This window comes from Zeus faber, assembly GCF_960531495.2.
Source record: "Zeus faber genome assembly, chromosome: 2".
Classification (NCBI taxonomy): domain Eukaryota; kingdom Metazoa; phylum Chordata; class Actinopteri; order Zeiformes; family Zeidae; genus Zeus; species Zeus faber.
Genome location: NC_137189.1, coordinates 32034317 through 32054950, shown reverse-complemented (window position 1 = coordinate 32054950; position 20634 = coordinate 32034317). Strand labels below are relative to the sequence as shown.

Sequence of the window (20634 nt, the reverse complement as noted above, 5' to 3'; positions counted from 1 at the left end):
TCTCGGCAGTGCTTATTCTACTTCAGCACGTCACCACATATAGCTTATGTCGTTTGTTGACCACCATTCGATCAAGCCAATAGTCTTTATTTTGAATGCTCAATTATTGATCTCTTCTTAGATCAGCCTTTAATAAACATACTTGTCTAAAATCTCATTGTTTGTTTACTCCTTACCGAGCGGCTTTGAGTGGATAATATTTAAATGTGGACACAGGGATCGTAACTGCAATTCTAGGGGCTAGTAGTAGGGAGCCAAAAGTAAAATTTTAGTACCTTATTCAAATCCACTGCGGCTGCGCTTCACTTATCTTGCGTTCGGTGCCACCCACAATGGAGACGCTGCATCTAGAGGAGCGCAGACATTTGTATAGATCTGTTTTATAAAATGGCAGCCTTTATAAACTAAGTATACAATCCGACCCCCAACAAAACATGCTTACGGATTACCACTTTAAAATGTTAGTTAAGAACACATAACGAGCCGCAACTTTACCCGGAGCGTAATCACCGACGCACACATGGCGGCCAACATAGAGCAAATCTTTCAAGTCTTTATCTTGAATAAAATAAGGGAAATCGAGGACCAAAACGAAGACGACGGGTGCGTTATTTCTCTATAATATGTTGAATTGTGTACTCGCTTTTATTGGAAGCTGCTCATTAACTCCGTGTCGGTGGATTTCCGCCGGCCAGCATCGAACGCTAACGGGGGCAGCTAACACTTGCTAGCCTACGTTGCTATTTAAACGAAAAGCTGGTTGTTGGTTGAATATTTGTATATTTTCTCCACGCACATTCATCTATACATCTATTTTTTTTTCATATCTGTGCCCAAAAGCTCGGTGTCCAAACGATTAACACCAAACGGTTTGCGTTTCTACGCGAGCAAATAGCGCCTCATTTTTGATGTTCTATCCAAGGAAACATGAAGGGATTCATGTATTTCTATGAGCGTGTTTTTATATATATCTATGAAAAACTTATATTTGCATTTATTATTGTTTATTTTACTGTTATTAATGGGTCAATGACATGGCGACTCTATCACATATAAAACACAAAAATTCAAGTATTCACAATTTGAAACCACGTTACAGTTTATAAATGTGGCAATATTCTCCTTTAAAAACCTTATTTATCAAGCGATTAATATAATTTAAGCTCTTCTGTTATTGGTGTTATGGTCAGTTATTTGTTGTTGTTGTTGTTGACTTTGTAGGAAGCTGTTTTGTAGTTCTAATCTGTCTGTATTTACATGCACTGTTTCCCTGTGGATCCCAGGAGGACTAGTGGCTACCTTGGTAGCGACCAGTGGATATCCGAGTGAGCGATAAACAATATAGAGGACATAGAGCACAACGATGACAGGAGCGTCCTTGGGGATTAAAAGCTGTTTTTATGGGGGGATGTTTGACAGAAATGACTGTACAAGACCAGCACATTACGATTAGACGTCGGGAGTGCTCGTCAATGACACCAAAGTTACAAAAAAAAGTTAACGTTGCATTCGCACTAAATAGTGTAGAAATACAGCATCTGCCGTGTGCTGTTTAGGGTGACATTTAAGCACTGTTCTTAAAAAGTACACGACTGATTATTTATTATTACTTATTGTTCCCCAAATCCTCTCGGGAAAGTCCAAGGCCTTCAGAAGGTCACATACAGTACCAGTACCAACAGTTAGTTACACTCCGACTCATTCAAGGGTTTTTCTTTATCTTCACTATTTTCTACATTGTAGAACAATAGTTAAGACATGAAAACTATTAAATAACACATGGAATTCTGTAGTAACCAAAAAATGTTAAATAAAAATATGTCTGTAAGGTGTGGTAGGCTTTTCCCACGTGGTGACTTCAAGTGATAGATACAGGAGGAAAAAACAATTCTGCATCAGAGGGTGGACTTTAGACTCATAAACTAGACCGTTTCAGGGAATTGGACTCACAAGTTGAGTTCCTTCACCTGCCCACCGGCCCCTGCCTCACTGTCTGTTTCTCTTAGTCCTGTGAATGCCTTGGGCCCAGGCCCTGAAGCGACCGCCCTGATGGCGGCGGCGGAAGGGAACCGACAGGAAGTGGACAGTGGCGGTGGCGACAACGACGCTCGGCAGAAGAAGCACAAGAAGCACAAGAAGCATAAAAGCAAGAAGAGGAAGCGGAAGCGTGCAAAGGGGGAGAAGGAGAGCAGCTCCGAGTCATGGGCCGAGTCTGAGGGAGGGGACAAGCATCAGCCGCGGTGAGGCGGGCAAAAACAATGTTCACAAGCGTTACCTAGGGCTGGGTGATATATTGTTATAGATAATTAGATACCGTTGGATATAGATACTATAGATGCTCCTAGAATTGTCAAATACTAGGATGGGTAAATGCAGAGAACTAATTTCCCGCAGAGGGAGTTATAAAGTATAATAAATAACTATAATATGTTGTGATATAGTTTAAATGCAATGCATCTACCTGCTTGGTCATAATACCCACTTTACTAATGGTTGTAGTAGTCATCCCCAAAATAGGTGTGTGATGTTACCCTTTATTCCTTTAGTATTAAAAACAAGGTCTTACAGTAATATAACAATTTATCGTTAAAAAAAAATAAATAAAATGTTTTATAGTTTAAAGTACAATAATACAATTGCTATCTCTAGGCTATGCTTTTGACTGTTTTTATTGGTTGGGGTGGGTGTTCAAATGTGATGCTTTGATAATATTGAGCGAATTCATTGTTGGTATCAAGTTTTTTTAAGAATCTGTGGCTGTATTAATCTGTATTTAATATCTTGGGTTCCTTTCCTCACATCAGTTGTTGGGGAAACCTTGATGGGATGGGCGTTAAATGCCAGTTTTGGCTTTCTGCTTTTTGTGTGACTCGGTTGTCCTGTGTGTTTCCTAGCAGAAGTACACCAGGAGACGAGGACAAGGACAGAGGTACACCGTGTCTCCTCTTCCCCTTTCGTCTCTCTCTCTCTCATCACTTTTTCCTCATTCCTTCTTTTGTCATCTCCCCTGTCCTGCTCTGTCCGCAATAGGGATGAGTGATACAAATTCAGTTTAGAATGAGAAGGTAACATATGTCCCAAATATGGCATCACGGTTGATCTTCCAGGGTGATCAGAATTCGCAGTGAATACTAATCTATATTGAGTTTACTGAAGATGGTGTTTTGGAAGATGACAAATGGTCCTTTATCATGCATTTCTTAGTTCATTTTCAGTATACTGCCTATGTAAGGGCCCAGAATGTGCCTTATCTTCAAGGTTGAGAATGCTTAATGTATGGGTTTGCTATATTTCATCCCAGTCCTTATGAACATGTTGGTTCAGTCATTTATAACTGCTCATAGCACAACCTAGGCCTTAAAGGGGGACCTTTTATGCAATCTCACTTTTTCACTTTTTTGGGAGGGGTCTCTGCTGGGCCTGCTAACACACAAACTGTGAAGACATACTGATAGGAATAACCCAGTCAGTTTTTTAGGATCTGCTGTTTCAGGAAACATGTCCTAAAACGAGTCGTTCAGCTTTGCTGGCCTGATTGATGTCACCGAGGGAGGCATTCTAATTAGAACCGCCCTCCATCTGGGTAACTCAACAAATAAATATGGGAAGCTCTCCGCACGGTTAGGGGTTTGGGGAGGGAGACAGTCTTTTTGGCATGGGTGCGCCGACATGGTGAGAGTTTTTATAAAAAAAACAACCAGAAAGGCTCACTGGTTAAAATGATAAACAGTGAAATAATAAGCACAGGAAGTAAGGACGGCTTCAGTGGCTTTGCACAGCTGACAAGCCCTGTATGCCGATCCTCATCTGCAAGACAGACAAACATTATGAAAGCTCCCTGCCCCGGATCGGACCAATCAGCGTCACTTGTGCACAATTCCGGACGATTCAGGGTGGCTGCGTGGCCGCAGGAAGGAATGCGCACTGTTGTCTGCAGCCACGGCTTAATAATACCCCATTGTCTGCTTTACCGGTATTTAAAAAATAATTCTGCCGTGTGTTTATTAAAAAATAATAATATTAAATCTATGGGGTACATTGACTGTAGGCTGTGGTGCGGTGTCCGTGTCTCCCACAGGCTTGCAGAACGACAATGAAAGTGGGAACTATCTTTTAAATGAGGCCTTGTAGATCTAATATTAGTGAAGATTCTGCAACTGGATTGCTTGTTTCTTGCCTCAAACTTGTTCAGAAACAGATTTTGGGTGAACTGAAAAATTGAAATCAATGAAAGTTACGTAGTAAATACAACAAAACCTGGAAGCCATGCTCAAACGCCATTGGCTCAGAGAAACTGGAACTAGTGCTCACAGAACTCAGGGCCTTGGGAGGGTGGCTTCTCCCGCGAAAAACAGCCATTTGGAACAGAATGACATAGAGGTATGTTATAATGGTTAGAATGCATAATCTTGAGTGGTATTTTCAGCAGAAAAACTAATTAAACATAATTTGGGGACCTAAGGGACCTATATTAACTTATGTAAAAAAGAGCATCATGGGTCCCCTTTAAAAGAAACATGTTAAATCTCGGTTAGGAAAGCTGTTATGAACATTTATAAACGGTGCGAACCAATATTATAATAAGGCCTGGTTTTAAAAATAGAGAATTTTTTCTCTTTCTTTGCTTTAGAAAGCTACTGAATGGCAAAAGGCTCAAAGTTCTCTCAGGCGCTTTTTTACCCATAGGTGGCACTTCTGCCATTAAGTAAAACGCTCTGTTTCCCCCGATGAAGATGGCGTGGGGAAATCCAGGACGCACAAGCGGCCCTCGTCGGGAAAGAGGAAGAAGAAGAAGAAGAGGAGGAAGGAGGACGAGAGGAGCTCGACAGACTCTGATTCTGAGAGGGAGAACAGGATCAAGGAGGGCAACGGTGTGGGCAGCTCCGGGTCAAGGCACCGGGCCGACCTGCCCGACATCATCCCCAAACAGGTACCAATCAGTCGCGTTATGGAGGGAGGACCCATGGCCCAAACTTCATATTGTTGAGTAAATGTTTCGCTAGGCTGCATTAGCAGACCTAATTAGCTACTGAATATAACTGTGGCGGACCAAGAGGCGTGGTCAAGCCGCAGCTGCAGACGGCAGCATGGCCGCCCAGCTGCCTCAAGTCGGCCGAATACTTCAATGATTGTTGATGATGCCTGCGTAAAAAAGTGTGTTTGCTTTTATTGGAGCACACGGCTAATTGGTCCAGGACAGAATGTGCCTTCATGAACTACGTGGAAATATTCGCTGAGAGCGTTTCTCTTTTTTTTTTTAAGGGTCTTTTCTTTTTGACCCTTTAGTCTGTATCCAAATTTTTTTGGCATTGATGGGGTGTCTACTTTGCAAATCAACATTATGCTTTTTCTTATTTTCTCTCGTGTATATATAATGTTACAATGTCGGATGTTCGTATTAGACTTGCTCAAAGTGTCAAATAATGAGGTAAACTAATGACAAAGTAATTGCTGTGAACAAAGCGCTCAGGCTTCAGACCGCTCTGAACGCTAGCATTCCAAAGCCTAACCAATACAATTTTGTTTTTATTATATTATTTATTATTTTTTTATATTTTTATGTTAGAATGGCTTGAGTGCATAATATGAGTGGTATTTTCAGCAAACTTCAAAAATGAGGATAGTTCTTCTGCCCTGTGGCTAGTAGTTTTGCATCATGGTTTTACCAGGACAAAGTAGTTTGCCCCATTTGATTCCAGCTTTTTCAATTGTGTAGCGATCTACCAAAGTAAGGTCCCCTGCAACTCCACTTCACACAGAAATTTGTAGTTGTGTAAGAAAGTAATGCTTGGAAAAAATGCCAACAACCACCAGTCCTGAAAAAAATTATAAAAAAGGTTGCTGTAAGTTATTTTGTCTCTCAACAGGACAGTTCTAAAAAAGCCATGAGAGAACCAGAGAGAGGCGATAGGAGGCATCGCTCTCCCCGCTCCCGTTCCCGCTCGGGCTCAGGCTCCCGTGCTGCGAGGAGGACTCGGCGCTCTCGGTCCCAGTCCGGACAGCGCTCCAGGAGGTCTAGGACGCGATCCCACTCCAGGTCCAGGAGGCGACGGACCCGTTCAAGGTCAAAGTCTAGGTCCAGGTCCAGGTCCAGGTGTGCATCACTCGTTGATTGGTTCACTAAGAACATAAGTGACTTGCACACTAGTAAGCTCATCAATATTTGTTTTTGTTTATTTATTGATAATATATATATATATAGAGAGAGAGAGAGAGAGAGAGAGAGAGAGAGAGAGAGAGAGAGAGAGAGAGAGAGAGAGAGAGAGAGAGAGAGAGAGAGAGAGAGAGAGAGAGAGAGAGAGAGAGAGAGAGAGAGAGAGAGAGAGAGAGAGAGAGAGAGAGAACATAATCGTACGCCTGTACGAGACTAAAGAAAACGATTTGCTTTGATCGTGGTTTGCAGCCATTTATTTTTCTCTATAACAAGGACTGTCTGACTATAATGTCAGCTTGTTGCTTCCAACAAGAGAGGTGACATTTCTTTCGGCCTAAACAAGTTTCTCAACAGTAAAGCATTCAGCAAGGTTGTGCTATGAACAGTCGTAAATAATAGGAAGCAACATTTTAATAAGACCTGGGTTGAAAAATGGCGAACCCATCCTTAAAGTGAGTGACATTTACCTATGAAAGAAAAATGGTTTGCAGTCTCTGTTTTTTTGACATAGCTTTCTCGCGTCCGGTGCTCCCAGGTCCAGGTCTGCGAGGCCCAGGCGGTCCGGCTCCAGGGAGAGACGCTCTGCAGACAGGAAGGACCCTCCCTTCGACCACACCCCTCGTGACACTCCTCCTTTAAATGTACGTTACTCTATGTTCATGATGTCTGGCACTGTACTCCTTTTGAGTATCGTTTACTTGTTTAACCCCAATCCCAAGCCCTTCTCCTTTCGACTTATATCTATCTATATCTACTTTAACACCCAAGGTGGGAATGTTCTGGGAGCTTTATGAGCTAATATTATACTAATTTCTAGCTGCAGGTTTGACATATATTTTGATTATTTTAGTCATGACAGTTTGAGTATTGCAATTAAACATTAATTCCTTAATATGTTGACAGATTTTGAACACTGAAAACCTTTATTTATTTTATGTGCAAATTTCCGCTGTACCTGATATCGAAATTGCGCGGACAATCCAAATTCCCAATGAATTTGGAAGTCATGGTGGCAATGTTAAAGACAAAATCACATTTATAATCTCCAATCTCTGGTGAATTATTGCATTTATTTAAGTATTTTTACTATCTGCTGTTTCACAACCTGACTGAAAATTTATTAAAAAGTGATAATGGATGGTAGATAGATATCAAATGTTTGGATGGCTTCATAGTATTTATTTCAAACCTTGTTTCCACAGTTGGAACCTACTGGGGTCAAAGAGCAGCCGACAGACCCCAGGCCCCCTGAGGTCCAAGCCGAGCGACCTGAGGCAGATCCCCCCACATTGCCTCCAGGCTTCTCCACACCGGGGCACGAAGCTGCAAAACCTGTAGGAGGCTGGAAACCACTCCCACTCCTAGTGGAAGTCAGCACCTCCAGGTGAATGCATGAAAATTCACCCTAAAAATATAATGGTCCACCCAAGTAAATTAAACCAACTGAACCTGCTGAACGCACAGAAAGTGTTCCCATTGTGCACAGTTGCGCACGGCGCTTTTTTGGTTTCATTCACAATTACTATAAATACACAATCTACAATAAAAGTCCTCTCCTGCACCCCAGCAGCTCCTCAGAGAGGAAGGAGGCTTTGGACGGCCCCTCCAAAAGCCCCCCCACGACAGTCCTGCCGGATGCCGAGTCGGACCCCGGCAAGAGGGGGCCCGGCCCCTGTGTCGAGGACCCGACGGAGGCCAGTGCGGAGTCCACAGAGAAACCAGGTAGAGACTGGAAGGATGTATTTTCACAGTGTTGTCCAGTCATTTTTACAGTTTATCGATGTAAATACTGTAAATCCCGTTTGATGTCAGGATGTGAGTTGCCGGGTGATTATTTAAAGTGTTGTTTGTCATCGTCCCTAGATAAACCAGAAGATACAAAGATTTCAGCTTTTCAGGGAGGGCGATGGTCCTCACCGAGCCCCTCTGGCCCTGTGGATCCGGGTCAGAGCGTCAAACCTCTAGTGTCTGGCCCATTGGAGGAGGCGGCCTCTACCTCGGCTGATGGAAGTGCCAAATCTCCCACGAAGAAGAAGGAAGCCAAGTCTTCGTCCAAGCGGAGGAGGAGGTCCAAGTCACCGTCCCGCAGGTACAGGAGGAGCTCCCACTCCAGGAGCCCATTGACGAGGAAAACATCCAGGTCCAGGAAGAAGTCTGGGTCCAGGTCCAGGAAGAAGTCTGGGTCCAGGTCCAGGAAGAAGTCTGGGTCCAGGTCCAGGAAGAAGTCCAGGTCCAGGAAGAAGTCTGGGTCCAGGTCAAGGAAAAAGTCAAGGTCCAGGTCCAGGAAGAAATCTGGGTCCAGGTCCAGGAAAAAGTCTAGGTCCAGGTCCAGGTCCAGGAAGAAATCTGGGTCCAGGTCCAGGAAAAAGTCTAGGTCCAGGTCCAGGAAGAAATCTGGGTCCAGGTCCAGGAAAAAGTCTAGGTCCAGGTCCAGGAAGAAGTCTGGATCCAAGTCCAGGAAAAGGTCTAGGTCCACATCAAGGTAATGAATTGCTACATGGTGTAGTTTTGGTTGTGGTTGGACCTCTTTGGGAGCTGGATAATAATTCAATGTTGAAATTTAGCAAAATATATGAAAACGTGCTGATCAGAATTTCTGCCTTTTATGGATCGCAGTGACCTTGTTAGCGCAGCAAGAACACAGAAGGCTACACAGTTAACACTGAATATTTAAACTGTTAAGAGGTCCAATAAATGACTTGTTGGCTACTGTACTCTTATCTCTCTCTATTAGCATCTGGATCTATCTGGAATAATTTAGCAGTTTACATCCTTATTTTCACTCTTAATTCAAGTATCATAGGTCAGCAAAACTCAATTTAATTATTTCTTCCAACTTTGAAATGATACCCTATATTGTTCTTTGACTGTATGATATATCGTGATAGGCGTATTGTGTATTATAGGCTGAGTTGAGTTTCTGGACTGTAGAAAAAGAAAATGGACACAGCTTCTGTAACGTTATCTGTTGGTTACCTAAAAGGTGACTTGAAGCCCAGAGTTTGGGTTTGCGCTCGGTCAGCATTCAAATCTCGAGCAAGAGGTTTATATTTTTCCCACTGACTTCCATTCAGTCAGAGGTTTTCTGTAGCACTATGTGGTGGCCATTAGCTAAACTGCAGTTGAAAGTACTTCTGCATTGGCCATAATGGTTGCAGCTTGGTATACTGTCAATTGAATTGAATCAACAGAGTGACAACAAGCTAAACTCTGGTTCTAGTTTGACTTGGTTTACAAAAAAAACAACCCACAACTGTAAATTAATATGAATAAATAAAAGCTGCACTCCAAAAATAGTCCTACTCCTTCTTCCATTACAGGTCGCAGCCCAGGAGGTCGCGCTCCCTCTCGGGTTCTCGGGGCCGGCGGAGGGGTACGTACGGCGCCTTCAGCCAGAGGGACCGCTGGAAGCGGGAGCCGAGCCACTCCCCCGTGCTCATCCTCCGGAAAAACAGGTCCCCACCCCGCAAGCACCGTGGTGACAGCAAAAGCCCCTCGCGCATCACAGAACTGGGTGAGGAGACGGCACCAAAAAAGATATATATATTTTTTTTATGATAATGCAGCTGGTGTACATTTACATGTAGTTATATACATTTTTTCCAAAACTTCCGGAAACAATTAACATCTCCCAAATTATGAAACATAGAAACAGCATTTAAGATGGTGCTGTATCCCACCTACCTAGCCTATTTATGATCAATGTGCCCCACTAGACAAGGAGCAGCTGTTGGAGATTGCCAAGGCCAACGCAGCCGCCATGTGTGCCAAGGCCGGCATGCCCATCCCTGACAACCTCAGACCCAAAATGGCCGCCCAGCTTCCTCTGAATTTACCGCTGCCCCTGCCTAACATGGCAATGAATGCAGCTATGGCCAGTATGACAGCAGGTAGGTATTTTTGCTTGTGTGATATTATGGACAGTTATGCTGCTATGATTTGATGTGCTGTCAGTTAATCAAAGCCAAAATCTCTCTTTCTCCTTCTTGCCTCGGTTAGCAACTATGACGGCAGCGCTGTCCAGCATGGGAGCTCTGGCCTCACTGCCCCCTCTGCCATCCATCACCAACAAGCCACCGCCAGGCCCCCCCCAGGCAAACTTGGCCGCGCTGGAGGAGGTGAAGAGGAAGGTGGCCAAGCAGGCCAACAGCATCAGCATCAAGGAGTTTACAGAGGTGTGTGGGAGGTGGATATGGTCGACGCGGGTGATTCGACGGAAAATATGGGACGATGCACTTTGACAGGAAGATCGTAAAATGATGTTAAGTTGTCCTAGCATCAAAATGCACGCAGATTGCTGTTTATAACTTCAAGTACAGTGCCATTTAATTCACTCCTTTGACTCAAAGTTTGTCTTTGTCTTTCTTCTGGATTTGCCAGGGGAAAAAAAAACGAACAGATCTCTCTTGTTACAAAAAGGAAATTATGTTTTATCTAAGAGGATATTTCAGACCTTCTGAGGCTGCTAGTGGAGTGTAGTTTCAAAGATGTGATATGAAAGAGATAAAGGACTAACTAAGACTTCTCATGAGGTTCTCATAACGGTGTGTGTGTGTTTCTAGAAATGTAAAATGATTGTGGACAGCAAAGGGGAGCTGCCGGTGGCCCAGCCTCACGTCTCGGACGAGGAGGAAGAGGGGAAGCCGTTCGGGGCGTCGGCCCTGCGAGAGCAGAGGGCCATAAGCTTCAGTATCAACGTGAGCGGACACATAACAACCTATTTACCCCATAAACAAGTATAAAAAGTGAATGTTCAAAATGTACAATACGTTGACATATAAAATACCTTTACCTCCGGCAGAACATGTCCGTCCGACCGTCTGTCCGCAGTGACGCAGGCATGGCTAAGGAGTTCCCCGTCTCCTCAGGGTCTCAGCATCGCAAGAAGGTAACATCACGTCAGCTTGGACTGAGGATGTGTCCACTAGTGGAAGTCACGGCCGCCTTCAAAGCGTTGAGTTATATTTAGTTTTATCAGAAATCGACAATTCTCACGGTCTTGTGCTGTTTGTAATATCGTAATATCGTATCGTACAAAGGTGTGGTGGTGTCAAAAGGAGGGCTCGATTAGGTACTTCATTCATTCCCATAGGGAATTTGCAGTTCGCATAAGAATCAGTAATAAATAAAGAATAAATTAATAGAATAAAAATGGCAATATGCAATAAACCTAAGATATGAACTAAAAGATAAATTCTGATTTAAACTAAACAATATAAAATAAACCTTAAAGTGGACCTATGCTCCTTTTTACACAAGTTAATGTCGTTGTTAATATATGTTAATGTTATGTTTTAAATATGTTTTGCCACCAGATTATGCTTTAGAGCCATTCTAACGTACCTCTAAATCCATTGTGTTCCTGACGCCCTGTTTCAGTGGGTGGAGCCACCCTACCGAAGCCACAAGTTATGTGAGCCGATGGTGTATAAACATGGCTTCCGGGGTTCGTTCTATTTACTCCGTTACTTTAACTGATTTCACCTTATCAATCCACCAAAATCTGTTTCTGAGAAAATTTGAGGTGAGTAATAAGCAATCCAGTTGCTGAATCGTCACTCATATCGGATCTACAAGGTCTCATTTAAAAGTTTGTTCCGACTTTTCTGCAAGCTTGCGGGAGACATGAACACCGCACCGGTGTTCTCATGCTGAGATTTTTTTGGTTTGTGTAAACATTGGAAAATGTGTGCACGGTTTAGAGGCTGTAGCACTGACAAAAAGGCAGGTGGCTGAACTGGAGGTAGCAGAGTTGAGGATGTTGAGATTTTCATTGGGAGTGACAATGATGGACAGGATTAAGAATTTGGACATTAGAGGGACAGTGAGAGTTACATTGGGAGAAGGATGCTGAGGATGAAGCTGCCAGGCAAGAGGAAAAGAGGAAGGCCAAAGAGAAGGTTTGTGGATGTGGTGAGGGATGACATGCAGGTGGTTGGTGTAAGGGAGGAAGATGCGCAGAACAGAAGGTATTGGAGGCAGATGATCCGCTGTGGCGACCCCTAATGGGAGCAGCCCAAAGAAGAAGAAGAAACAGTGGAAAATAAAATAATAAAACAAATACATCTACAATTAAATGAAACACTTTTTATTGGTTTTGTAAAGAAATCTGTGACAAGCTGATGTCAGCTTGTGCAGAGAGTAGAGAAAAGCAGTCCGAAGCCTGAGCATTTTGTTCACAGCTATTACTTTGTCATTAATTTACCTCATTATTTGACACTTTGGCCACGTTTAATACGATACGAACATCCAACATTTTAACATTATATATATGACAGAAAATGAGGCAAAGCATAATAGGCCCCCTTTAAAAATAAATAAGTAAACAAGAAGATTTGGCAATATACAATAAACTTTGCGCAGTAATTATATATTTTTCTAACTACTCAGCAAAGCTGGGTATAAAATATCTGTGTGGCAGTTCTGCCTGCCACATGCCGTCCAAGTGGCACTTTCAGGGCCCTCTGGCACAGAGACACAGACAATGGTTAAGAAAACAGATAAGATTATTGGAGGGAGTGAGCAAGGTGGAACACGCCCCGGAGCAGATGGACAGCATGTCACAACAAGGGCTCCTCTCCTGTGTGTGTGGGGATGAGGGTTTTACCTGTTAGTCATTGATTAATGTAACAAGCAACAGGTATACAGCCAGACTGGTCCTGGGCCCAAATACCTAGACCCAGGACAGGTGTTGCTGCTCAAACTACACCATCCCCACACCACAATCTGTTTATGCTATTTTAAGTTAAAAATCATTTAGTATCAGCATACCAGCATAGTATCGTTTTTGAACCCGTCTGCAGCGGACGTTAAAACTGGTGTTTTACAATTGTACTGTAACCATTTATACAGGGTGGGGGAAAAAAAAAAAATCTAACATCTAATATCCCCTAACCCAATTAACCCCAGGGGGGAGAACTCAGTCATTTGTCTCACATGCTGTGATGGGTTTTGCCGTGCAGGAGGGCGAGGGGGCGGGAGTGTACGGAGAGTGGGTTCCCGTGGAGAAGACGGCGGACAGGGCCAAGACCGCAGCAGCTACCGCCGTGGGCAAGGCAGCAAGCGCATCCATTCCCATGGCGACGACGCAGACACCGGCGACCACAGCGTCGCCAGGAGAGATGGACACCGTGACACCGACGCCCACGGTTAAGGAGCCACCGGCCACTGCCGCCGCCACCACCACACCACCATCCAGTGACAGTGTTTTCCCGGAACCGCCGCTCCAGGTGAGAGGACAAGGAGTGTTTGTTTGTTTTTGAGTGTTTCGAGGTGTGAATGGATGTGTGTGTTCTGAGGAATGTGGAGTTTCTTACCTCCGCTGCGATTGACTTTGCTTTTGTGTCACTATATATTTGGCTGAAATACCCAATTTTTCAAGTAATATTTCAATCACTTGTTTAAGTACTATTGATTGGATTAAAATCATTTATGCCCAGCCTCCATTTAAGCTACGTAGGTCCATAAGGCAAGGATGTTGCTTTTCCCATTTTTTTATTCGCTCTAGCTATAGAACCACTAGCTATGCATATTAGACATAGCCCCTATGCAGGCACTATAGTTATTAAAGGACAGCCTTAAAATCTCCTTTACGCGGATGATTTACTTGTGTATCTCAGCAGCCCTCAGGAGTCAATCGGATCACATATTTTCTTGAGCTAATCAATCATTTTGGAACATTTTCAGGGTTCCAGATCAATTGGGAGGAAAGTGAGCTGATGTCAGTTCACTTGAAACAGAATAAATCTCTACCGGACACAATACTATTTAAAATAGCCAGGGAACAGTTCACTTACCCGGTCATCACTAGAGGTTTGGAAATTTCTTGATTTTAAGATGCATTGCGATTGTGAATGTGGACGATTTTGCATCAATGCAGTGACCGAACATAATCAGGAGATTGGAAATAATATTAGGCCTACATGGAAAAAAAAAAAAAACGGTACCCTACCATTAATTTCTAATGAACAGATTTTATTGTGATTAAAATAACAGCCTGCACAAAATTGAATTATCTCCATCATGTTTTGGAAGCTCCAGTGATGAGGAAGATCAGGTGCTGGACCGGCCAATCAGAAGACGCGCTGCAGGACATGATGTCAGCGAGTTTACTGAAGTGGTGACGAACATTGCTAAGCTAGTGGAGGATGTGGCTCCCATTGTTACGGTGCAATACCGTGGGTTGACAAATCCATACAGGATGCACTGAACATGCGCACCTCTGCTTACGCCGTGTTGCTCGTGTTGGGGAACATGGACGATTACAAAGTGCTGTCCTACCAACTGAGGAGGGCTGTGAAAGAGGCAAAGCATCGGTACAGGGAAAGAGTGGAGTCTCAGTTCCCGCTGTCTGACACCGGACACATGTGACAGGGATTATGGACTTTTACGGACTACAGGACTACAGCGGCTACAACCATGGTGAATGCTGACGCTTTCGCATTAGCCCCCTGGTTAGCACAACAGAACCAAATTACGCCGCCGGAGGTGAATGCACATTCAGCATCTCAGAGCATGACATGAGGAGGGCTCTGAGACTGGTGAACATCAGGAAATTGGATGGTCCGGACGGCATCCACGGACATCTTCCGAAGAGATGCATCGAAATTCATTCCTAAAAAAATTGTGAGGTATAGAGAAATGGTGGAATTTTAAGTGCTTGGCTGACAACACCCCAGCCTGGCTGGCTCTGGAGCTAGAAGCCTGTAGTGGGACATTTCTCTCTGCCCACTTAAACAGCCCTGTTTGGGTAGACAAATCATTATATAAGGGAAACTTCCGAATTCATAAATCTCTAAAGATATGGAAACAGAGTCAAGGTCAAACTAAACAAATTGTTCCCCACAGTCTATAAATGCGATAGAGAGGAGGGTCCCCTCACTCACCAATACTTCACATGCTATAGTGATTGATGTGAGTATAAGAATGTGATAATGTGTGAATATGGCCCTGTTCACACCTGGCAGATACTGTACATGTGTCTTGGGTGATCCGATCACAAGCGGACAGCTGAGCTCTAAGTACGTCTGATCACACCTGGCATTACCAGATGCGTCTCGAGTAACCACTTGTGATCGGATCCCTGATCAGATCCCCTCTCTATATGCAAGTAAACAGGTACATTTTCCTCATAAAAGGGACAGCTTATCCTATCCCTACAGAACTTTCTGTTTTGAGTCATTTGCTTTTCTGTGACTACTTCCACTTCGTTGGTCGCACTTTAGTAGGACACCGTTGGCACGCAAATGAGTGTGTACTCATGCTTAGGCAGAGAACGTCAGTTGAGTAGCCGGTACTTCAATGTGGTTTAGGACACATTTGCGTACCCACTGCTAAAAGAACGTGGCCGTATGCGGCCCAGACCACCTCCAAATGTGGTCTGGCAATCGATCTCAATGCGTCCTCAATGTGTCCTGGGTGCGTTTACACCTGTACTTATAGCTGTCCACTTGTGATCAGATCACCCAAGACCCAAGCATTAAGGGTAAACAGAGCCCATACGTATGTTGGAGCTCAGAGATCCATTTCTCACCATTCTGTTAATATGTTTGCCAAAACATATAGTACCCCTTCCATTCAGACATGTTTAATGTAATCATACTGTTTTGTTGTTGAATGTTCTTGTCGATTTTATTCCCCTTTATCTTTATAATGTCTAACTATAACACTCCCATTATAGTTAGACATTATGTTGTACCAAAGGGGGAGAATAGGATGCAAACCACACATTTTATCATGTTTTCAGGGTTCATTGACATTCTTACAAATCAGAGACTAGAAATAGGACGTTGCAGCACTTCCTACTGCCAACCTATTCTAGCCAACGTTATGGTTTAACTGTACAACAGTAATTTCAAAGAGTAGTTTTAAATAGAATTTGATATAACTGTTATTGAAAATTTGTAAAAAAAAATACACAAAGACTTATTATGATTACAATGTGAGTTTCCCATTTTCTAAAAGGAGATTTAGCAAAGTGGCAAGTTTCTCAACAGTAAAGCGTTCAGTGAGGTTGTGTTATAAATGATGGGAACCAACATATCTGTATGCATTGTATTATTGTGAATTTGCCCAGAACAACTTAATAAAATCTCTTTCTCTTAAATGCAGCGCCGTTTTCAGAATATGTGCTATAAAGACTACACCACTCATCCACTAGTTTCACAATCTCTCTCTCTCTGTCTCTCCCCCTGTGTCTTCTCTCCAGCCGGTAGATATCTCCCAGGCGGTGACAGAGAGGATCAAAGCTCAAAGGCGATTGGCCGAGAATCCCTACGACGTCAGCGCCATCTGCATGCTGAGTCGAGCCCAGGAGCAGGTACACAGTGAAAAGATGAGGATTACATTTGGAAGGGCACAGCTATTAAGATGAGGTTAATTATATCAAACTATATCAGAATGACTTTATTCCACCAGGGGCATTTACATGTACTAGGAATTTGCCATGGTTATTATTGGTGCGTGTCTACAGACGATTAGCATTACAAAAAATAAATAATAATTTAAAAAAGTAAAGTAATTAATCAAATAGAATTGCCAAATATACAAAAGTAGCTGAAAAAAGCAAAACAAGAATGGTCTAATATTTAAAATATACAATGCGATCAGGATACGTTTAGGGTTGGGTATCGTAGGGTTTTTTCCGTTACCGTTACTAAACCGATATTTTTAAACGATACCGTCGCCACAACGCCTCAACGTATAATTGAAAAAAAACTTACATAATAAAATAAATATAAATTAAACATGGCAAATTGAAAGAACTGTAATGTGCTTTTATATTTTTGTCTGTCTTTTTAAAAACAATTCCAGGGCCGATTAGGTAGTGACAGGGCCTTTGCATTGTGGGTAAATAAATAAAATAAATAAATGTAAGTCCAAAGAGTACTGCCTCACGGCGTCTTTGTGGAAGGAAATCACTCATTGTTGGGAGTTCCTAACAGCAAGGTTCCATTCAAACGGACTAAACGGTGCATGTGAAAGCCCTAGATATAAAATAAATCGTACACGATTCAGACCCGTTGCTTTGGAGCTGCAGCCGAACTCCAAGTGTGAAGACACAAACATGTGTTTTTGCCTGACTTACCGAAACCCAGTGCCATATTGGCGCAGGGTTTTGGTACCCAACCCTAGATACGTTATTAGCACAGGATAGGTTTTGGAAATAGACCATATGTCAAGCATATTATCAGTCCAAATTTGTCGATATATAGTTTTTATTTATTATTTTATTTTAAGTCTTTTTTGAAGACCACTAAGGCTTGAAGACTAGATCATTATACCAAGTAAAAAATGTTATTACTATTAAAGCTTTTATTGTAGCATTTTGTATAATTATTTTACTTTTTTTCATGTGGATTTTCTTTTTTTTATTGCACCTTTTTCCAGTTTTTGCACCCGTGTGTTTTCTGGAGGAAGTGTTGGCCCGGCACTTTCGTTGGGAGATATAGTACATAAGACCTCATCTTAATTCACGTTGTAGATCTGTCTCAGCCCTGGCGTAAATCGTGTGTTTGTTTCTTTATTGTTCCAGGTGGACGCTTGGGCCCAGTCCAACAGCATCCCTGGACTGTTCACTGGTTCTACAGGGGCCCAGGTCCTCAGCTCTGAGGAGCTGTCTACCAGCGGCCCCCAGGCCTGGCTCAAAAAGGTACCCATACATTTGTACTCGTGTGTAAACAGATGTGACCAAAAAAAAAATTGACGTTCAACTCATGTACATAGACACGCACACATAAACCGCAGGAAGCCCCTTGCCATATCCCAAACCCCTCTTGAAAGGCGCCTGCATTGCCAATGTCTGCCAGTTAGCACCTAGAGATGTAGAGTGTGTGTGTGTGTGTGTGTGTGTGTGTGTGTGTGTGTGTGTGTGTGTGTGTGTGTGTGTGTGTGTGTGTGTGTGTGTGTGTGTGTGTGTGTGTGTGTGTGTGTGTGTGTGTGTGCGCGTGTTTTCTCTCCGAACCTTATACATTAAACCACCAACAGCAGAAAACTTAAATAATTATCTTTAAAGACGCAATGTCAGGATACACTCCATTCATCTCTGTGAAGAAAGTAGCTTAGCTATGATTGGCCAGTTTGCTTTGGGGGGAGCAGACTTCACTGTAGTCTAGTTGTTTGTAGGAGCAGTTGTTGCGTACTAGCACACTATATAGTAGACACACACACACACACACTGTACAGCTCTGGGCTCCTGCTTTCAAAACATGGCAATGCAGATGTCTCACTTTGTTCTCACCAAAGCAGGTACGGGTTCAGCTGCAGCATGGTTTTCCACCACTAGGGGGCGATGGGTCGATATGAGCGCCCTCCTCCCCTTCTTTCTGGAGCCCAACTCCCCCTCCCCCTTTGTGTGGGAAAAGAGAGGGGGAGTTGGACAGAGAAAGACAAGAGAATGGGGAGGAGGGAGGAAAAAAGAAAGATGACAGTAAGTTTAAAGAGTCAGACCCAATCCCATTATGTTCACTTAATTGTGTTTTACTAATGTTGGTAAATTAGAAGGTCCCGGACAAAAAGAAAATCCTGAATAATACATAAACCCTTTTCATGATGTTGTGCTGGTTTTGAAAGCAGACTGGGCCTTCATGTGACAATTTTGCGGTTCAAAAACTAGGATTTATTTTTTCTGGTCCTTTCGTGGCAATGCCATCCGGCCCAATCTGGTCTGATCTGGACTGGTCCAGCATCATCTGGTCAGTGCGGTGCTGGTTTGGCCTTGACTAGCCTGGACTGGAATGCTTAGACCCACACCTGTCCTGGAGTGCCGCAGGGCCAGGCCCGGTCCAAACAAGGACATCCTGCCAGGACCCAGTCTAGGCCGGGGCTGCGTTCCAAATCCATCTGTTCACCTTGTGGTGGAGCAGCTAGGGTGTAAGCCATCTTGGAGCATGATCTAGTCTGAATCTCATTCCTTAAAAAAACATTTGATACATTGAATTAGGGTTGGAGTTTTTTTTTTTTTTTTTTACATTTAGGGCTGTGAGATATAGGCCATGTCAGCATTAATGCGGATACGTTTAAAAACGCTGTTTTTGTGTAAAACGTTTTCAGTCCACACTCGTGTTTTCACGGCGTTCTCAAAAAGTCGACTATCCATGACAAAAAGCCAAAGATTTTGCCTCCATTTCTTTAGTATGCATGTGCAGGAAACCTGCAGCAGCAAAGGCAGAGTTTCCATTAGAAATATTGGTGCCGGTCCACATAGTGTCCCAGACAAATGGGAGAAATTCTGGTCAAATATTATCTGAGTCTGTGTTTATTGAGCCTAAAACCAATTGATAGGCAAGCTATATAAAGAATGACATAATCAAGGCATGTAGGTTTATAATATTTTTTATTAAAAAGTAGGCTACTTTTGCGTATCCATTTTATTACAAATAAAATAAGTTCCGTCAATAGACTCACGTGCATAACGCCATTTTAAAAACAGACAAATAAAAAAGTATTATGCGTGCTTTCGTTCGTTGGGGCAGCACATAAAAAAAGAATTTCCTTCAGCATTAAGCCTACATATTCTCAGGTAAAATAAAACGGAATAAAACTATTTGTAAACGAACAAGAAATTAAATGTAGGCCCATCTGGCTCATATCTTTTTTTATTACAGCGTGTTGCTGCCAACTTGAAATCAATTTGAAATCATTTCCGTTTGCTATAAGCCTTTTCTGGACGCTGCCGCGCTGTCTCTACTGCTGGTGTGTTTACAAGTGCAACCTACCCCAAGGAAGGGGGCGGGGCCTCTTTCTATAGCGACAAAGCTAGTTGGCTAGAGGTGAAAGGTCAGATTTAGATGGTCCAAATCAATTGGCTTTATGATCAAGCCTATTTTATTAAGACATTGAGGAAAGAAATTTAGCGATTATTATCGTTACCACTTTATCGTCCAGCACTAATTAGAATTGTGCTGAGAGGGAATTATCTTCACCGGACATTATGACCAGAGAGATTTAAAGAGAGTCGGACTTCAACAGATTTTCCCGGTCAAAAACCAGTCATTTCCGGGTAACGGAAACTCTGAGCAATGGAACAGATTTACTTAATTTACAGGGTGAAGAAGCAGTGTTATTGTAATACAGTTAACATCTTAAGTCATTTAAAGTCCCTGTAAAGCAAAAGTAAATGTGTTCTGAGTTTGTCACACCACAGAAAAACGTGTTCTTAACCACCCAGCCAAATTAGAATTCTTAAAAGAAATCGCCAAGTATATAAAATTAGGTTTCAAAATCGTAAAAAAAAAAAAAAAGCAGTACTCTCTTTCAGTATGCTCTGAAACGCCGGGGCCGTGTCCACCGAAGGCTGAAACCACACCCCATCGTGGGAGAGGTGTAGCCTCTCAAGTGCAGGCCTGGCGCCAGGAAGAAGTGACTGAGGGGGCAGTTAAAAATGGCAAGGGGGGCCATGCGGGGAGGACATCCACCTGCGGCGCTCTGCACCAGCAAATAGACTCTCATACTATTTAGCTTTGACATTACAAAGTAGAGAA

General features: G+C 43.0%; 1 protein-coding gene across 5 annotated transcripts in view; it reads left to right on the top strand.

Annotated features, from left to right (window-relative positions):
* The first annotated feature begins 346 nt into the window (after window positions 1–346).
* sonb (SON DNA and RNA binding protein b) overlaps window positions 347–20634 on the top strand; it is a 24368-nt gene continuing 4080 nt past the window's right edge. Inside the window, exons 1-18 of one of the 5 annotated variants that reach the window (XR_013844759.1) lie at window positions 347–603; window positions 2007–2240; window positions 2898–2929; window positions 4734–4930; window positions 5868–6094; window positions 6690–6795; window positions 7357–7538; window positions 7722–7876; window positions 8018–8636; window positions 9475–9668; window positions 9871–10044; window positions 10154–10329; window positions 10717–10851; window positions 10956–11042; window positions 13117–13383; window positions 16362–16472; window positions 17688–17804; window positions 18398–18581. Coding sequence is in view for 4 of the 5 variants with exons in the window: in XM_080024296.1 (XP_079880422.1) it covers window positions 521–603; window positions 2007–2240; window positions 2898–2929; window positions 4734–4930; window positions 5868–6094; window positions 6690–6795; window positions 7357–7538; window positions 7722–7876; window positions 8018–8636; window positions 9475–9668; window positions 9871–10044; window positions 10154–10329; window positions 10717–10851; window positions 10956–11042; window positions 13117–13383; window positions 16362–16472; window positions 17688–17804; window positions 18398–18457 (3156 nt within the window). In the remaining variant the exon portion in view is untranslated. Of the gene's footprint in view, window positions 604–2006; window positions 2241–2897; window positions 2930–4733; window positions 4931–5867; window positions 6095–6689; window positions 6796–7356; window positions 7539–7721; window positions 7877–8017; window positions 8637–9474; window positions 9669–9870; window positions 10045–10153; window positions 10330–10716; window positions 10852–10955; window positions 11043–13116; window positions 13384–16361; window positions 16473–17687; window positions 17805–18397 lie in introns of all 5 variants that reach the window. The other 4 variants (XM_080024296.1, XM_080024295.1, XM_080024294.1 and 1 more) reach the window with 4 other exon arrangements.